A 4,604-nucleotide genomic window follows, 5' to 3' on the forward strand; every position below is an offset into this window, starting at 1 on the left:
AACGGGCCGGACAGCTCCGGCAATAAGCAGATCCGGCTTAATCCATTTTGCATGTTTGAGCGTTACTTTCACGACAAAGACGCTAAGAGCGCTTGGAAAGGCAAGGACAGCCATGGATTATCTTTGTGCATAGCTTATTATGTATATAGATCATGCCGATTTTTGGTAATCCGAAGACATGTATTGTTGTAGTATCTGTGGATGATCGTAGAGGCAGTATGATGTACGTGATTGTATTTGATTAGAGTTTGCTAAATGAGATATCTATTGTGGAATAAAAATTTATTGCGTCGGTGAACATTTGTGTGGCGCGTTAGCTATATCCGACTGTAGATGCTCTTAGCCCCATCAGTCCTAGTGCCTGCTGGACGATAAAACCAAGAGACAATTATGCCGTATACACGATGCTGGCTGCACCGAAATTACCATGCTACAGATCGATCGTCGCCGACGACAGTGTGAAACAAATCGAGTGCAATACTCCGTACAGATACCTCTCTTGACTACATTACAACTTGGGGAGAAAAAGAATTGTACTTACCGCGCCGGCAGAACCATATGGATATATGCCGTGACGGCAAAGCTGTCTACCATGTCAACTTCCTAGTACAAGGCATTAGCTTTCTTATATAATTATGTCCCAGCATTAAAAAAACGTAATGGTGATATGAGTTACGCGGAACATGGCCAGACCATAGTGATGGTGGTCGCCGCAAAAGTCTTCCGCTTGGCAGTGACATAGGCTTGCCACGCGGAATCACGTCAGGCGGCCACTCCCTCTATATAAACGCGGGTGCACGCCAGTCGACCACAACCCGATAAAGGTTAAGATTCGATCGAGAGTAATGGCCATGAAAATGGATCTGAAGATGATCATCGTGTGCTCGGTCGTCGGCTCTCTCGGGGTGCTGAGTGCCATCCTGGGGTTCTCTGCCGAGGGCACCAAGCTCACTGTAAGCTAGCCCCCCATTACTTTCATCTCCCTGCGTACTGTACATATGTACATATATGTGTTTGCTTGGATTCTTGGTCATGGTCTGTATATGTGTGCGTGTGTTTTCTTCTTGTTCTGTGCTGAAACTGCGGATATATGTCTCGCAGATTTTGGACGTGTACGAGGGTATCGGGGTGTGCCTGAAACCGCAGAACCCCGCGTTCGGGCTCGGGGTGTGCGCGGCCATCTTCCTGGCCATAGCCCAGATCATCTTCGCGGCCCTCGGCGGCTGCTGCGGCTGCTGCAAGCCCCGCGCCATCCCCTCCCAGAGCAAACGGGTCATCGGCGTCATCTGCGCCGTCTTCTCATGGTGAGTGGCCGATCGCTCGCTACCCGGAGCACGCGGGTCGCGCGTGGGTGACCAACCACTAGTGCTCACTTAAACGTGCATGCATGCATGCAGGATTGTGGCGGCGGTCGCCTTTGGGATGCTGGTGGCAGAAGCGGCCGCGAACGCCCCCGGGACGCGTGAAACGTCAGCGTCCGGCTATTGCTACATCCCCCTAGACGGCATCTTCGCCGGCGGCGCCGCGCTCACGCTCGTCGCCACGGCCCTCGGGATCACCTCCTACGTCATGCTCCGCACGCAGCCTGCCACTGTTGCCGAGACCGCCGCGCCCAAGGAAGGCGAGCAGGTGCCGGCGGGCGCCGCCGAGATCTCGACGGGGCAGCCGCAGTTCCCGCCGCAGCCTCCCCAGGGGCAGGCGCCGCCCGCGCCGCCGAGCTACCTGCAGTACTCTGCACCGCCCCAGGGGCAGCCGTACGACCAAGCGCCCTACCCGCCTCCTCCGGCACAGGGCTATGGAGCGCACGCACCCAACCAGCAGCAACAGTTTCCCCCTCCTCCCGCAGAAGGCTACGGAGCGCACGCGCCAAACCAGCAGCAACCCCCTCCTCCTAAAGGACACGAACAGCAATAATGCTAGAGTTACGGACGATCATGGGCGTTTTACGCCCCCTGATTTTCAGGAGGGTGTGAGGCCTTCCCCTCCTAATCTGCAATTCTACTGGTCCACCTCATCTAGCCCGTGAACCCGGTATTAAAACACCCCGTTGATGTAACACGCGCCGTCTGATCAACCATGCACCGTGTGAATCGTGCGTCCGTGTTATATCCCTTTCGATCGTTTTTTTTTGCATGTAACATCCGTCTTACTCTCTATCTCTATGTATACCTTGTATTGTTTTTTTTTCCTTTTGAGTTGGTCGCCTTTGTATTGTCGTGTTATTTGGATAGGGATGGCAACGGGATCCCATGCCCGTCAAACTCATGGGGATTTCATCTATAATCTATTAAGGGTTGGAATGGCCAAAAAACATTTTTATGAATTTTTTTACCGAACTAATTTATTCCTCATATGGTACAACAGGGATGGGATTGATATTTTATTCCCCATACCCAATACTCAGCGGGAACCCAGTTTTTAATTGCGGCGTTGCGGTCAACCTTAAAATATCCACAAACAATCTTGTGGAAAAAAGCCCTGAAAAAATCTTAAACCTATCTCATATTCTTACCTTAGCTGCCAACATGACCAAGAAGTCAATACGACCTGGATGGGCATTAGCGGGCCAAGAACAACATCACGTATATATGTTATAGAGTATCATGTTATGTATATGAGTATTTTTTTATGGGAATATGGACACTAATGGGCAACGTTCCCTGGTGGGGCATGGGCATAGTGAAATTTTACATCCAGTCATGTAAACGGGGATGGAATGGGATGATGGGAAATAGATGATAATGTGGATGTTCTAGGCATCTCCATAGCGGATTGTCCCCACTACCACCCTACTTTTGGATTAGAGGATCGGCAATGCTTGTTTGCTTTTTATGTTGGGACAGACTATATACCAGTCGACTGAAAATCGAAATAGGGCCGGCCGAATCGTTTTCAGCCTTTCGATGTAGATTCAATGGCTTACACACCTTCTTCTACCTCCTAACTCTTTTCCTGTTCATCTTCTACCCCTGCTTCTACACCCGATCAAGCCGCCTGCTGCCACCGGCCGGGCCGCCTTCTCCCGCTGCCCGCGACCGCCTCACCGCACCGTCCACCCCTGAACCTCCCCCAATTGTCAGTCTTGCCTCCGCCCCGGTCATCCCTTTAGCCTTGGGCCTTGCCAAATTTTTCTCCAATCAACTTGCACCACCCCCCCCCCCCCCCCCCTAAGATAGATCATGGGGAAGCTTCTTCGGCGAGCCCCCCGCTGCGGGTGTTTCTTCCTTCCATCCGGCGCCTCCTTTCTTCTAGTGAAAATCGACTGACTCAAATCGGATTTTCAGGCAACCGACGTTTAGCTATTGTTGTTTATGTTTGCATTGAGATTTCTTGTGTAATCTTTAGATAGTCGGGAATACGTCCATTAATGCTTGGTTAGGGCGTTCAAGCTGTAGGTGACTGACTCGTGAGAGTCTACGCCTCAACTCTCCATGAAATTGTGCAGCGACCATGATTCATGACATGATACTACGTGATACGTCTCCAGCGTATCTATAATTTTTTTATTGCTCCATGCTATATTATCTACTGTTTTGGACAATATTGGGCTTTATTTTCCACTTTTATATTATTTTTTGGACTAACCTATTAACCGGAGGCCCAGCCCATAATTGCTGTTTTTTGCCTATTTCAGTGTTTCAGAGAAACGAAATATCAAACGGAGTCCAAACGGAATGAAACCTTCGGAAACGTAATTTTCTCATTAGATAAGATCCAGGAGACTTGGACCTTGTTGGGGAACGTTGCAGAAAACAAAAATTTTCCTACGGTTTCACCAAGATCCATCTATGAGTTCATCTAGCAACGAGTGATTAGATGCATCTACATACCTTGTAGATCACGAGCGGAAGCATTCAAAGAACGGGGATGATGTAGTCGAACACGACGTGATCCAAATCACCGGAGATCCTAGCACCGAACGGACGGCACCTCCGCGTTCAACACACGTACGGAACAGCCACGTCTCCTCCTTCTTGATCCAGCAAGGGGGGAGGAGAGGTTGAGGGAGATGGCACCAGCAGCAGCACGACGGCGTGGTGTTGATGGAGCTGCAGTACTCCGGCAGGGCTACGCCAAGCACTATGGAGGAGGAGGAGGTGTTGGAGAGGGAGAAGGAGGCAACCAAAGGCCAAGGTGTGAAGTCCCTCCTTTCCCCCACTATATATAGGAGGGCCTAGGGGGGTGGCCGGCCCTAGGAGATCCAATCTCCTAGGGGGGGCAGCGGCCAAGGGGGGTTTCCCTCCCCCCCAAGGCACCTAGGAGGTGCCTTCCCCTCCTAGGACTCTTCCCCCCTCAAACCCTAGGCGCATGGGCCTATGTGGGGCTGGTGCCCTTGGCCCATGTAGGCCAAGGCGCACCCCCTACAGCCCATGTGGCCCCCCGGGACAGGTGGACCCACCCGGTGGACCCCCGGGACCCTTCCGGTGGTCCCGGTACAATACCGATAACCCCGAAACTTGTCCCGATGCCCGAAACAGGACTTCCCATATATAAATCTTTACCTCCGGACCATTCCGGAACTCCTCGTGACGTTCGGGATCTCATCCGGGACTCCGAACAACATTCGGGTTACTGCATATACATATCCCTACAACCCTAGCGTC

The 4,604-nt window shown here is 51.7% G+C and overlaps 1 protein-coding gene across 1 annotated transcript; it reads left to right on the top strand.

The window, feature by feature from the left end:
- Positions 1–819: 819 nt before the first annotated feature.
- Positions 820–2,190, top strand: LOC123149092 (protein piccolo-like). The gene is made up of 3 exons (XM_044568656.1): positions 820–953; positions 1,102–1,304; positions 1,398–2,190. Exons 1-3 carry the CDS (start codon positions 846–848, stop codon positions 1,912–1,914), a joined length of 828 nt encoding a protein of 275 aa, XP_044424591.1. The 5' UTR covers positions 820–845; the 3' UTR covers positions 1,915–2,190.
- The last annotated feature ends 2,414 nt before the right edge of the window (positions 2,191–4,604 follow it).

The sequence above is a fragment of the Triticum aestivum genome, chromosome 1A (genome assembly GCF_018294505.1).
Source record: "Triticum aestivum cultivar Chinese Spring chromosome 1A, IWGSC CS RefSeq v2.1, whole genome shotgun sequence".
Lineage (NCBI taxonomy): Eukaryota > Viridiplantae > Streptophyta > Magnoliopsida > Poales > Poaceae > Triticum > Triticum aestivum.

What these genes read in the sequence shown, in the direction of transcription:
- LOC123149092 (XM_044568656.1), top strand. Translation starts at nt 846, where the DNA reads ATGGCCATGAAAATGGATCTGAAGATGATCATCGTGTGCTCGGTCGTC. An exon ending in CCGAGGGCACCAAGCTCACT is followed by an intron (nt 954 to 1,101) that starts GTAAGCTAGCCC and finishes TATGTCTCGCAG; the next exon opens with ATTTTGGACGTGTACGAGGG. An exon ending in ATCTGCGCCGTCTTCTCATG is followed by an intron (nt 1,305 to 1,397) that starts GTGAGTGGCCGA and finishes GCATGCATGCAG; the next exon opens with GATTGTGGCGGCGGTCGCCT.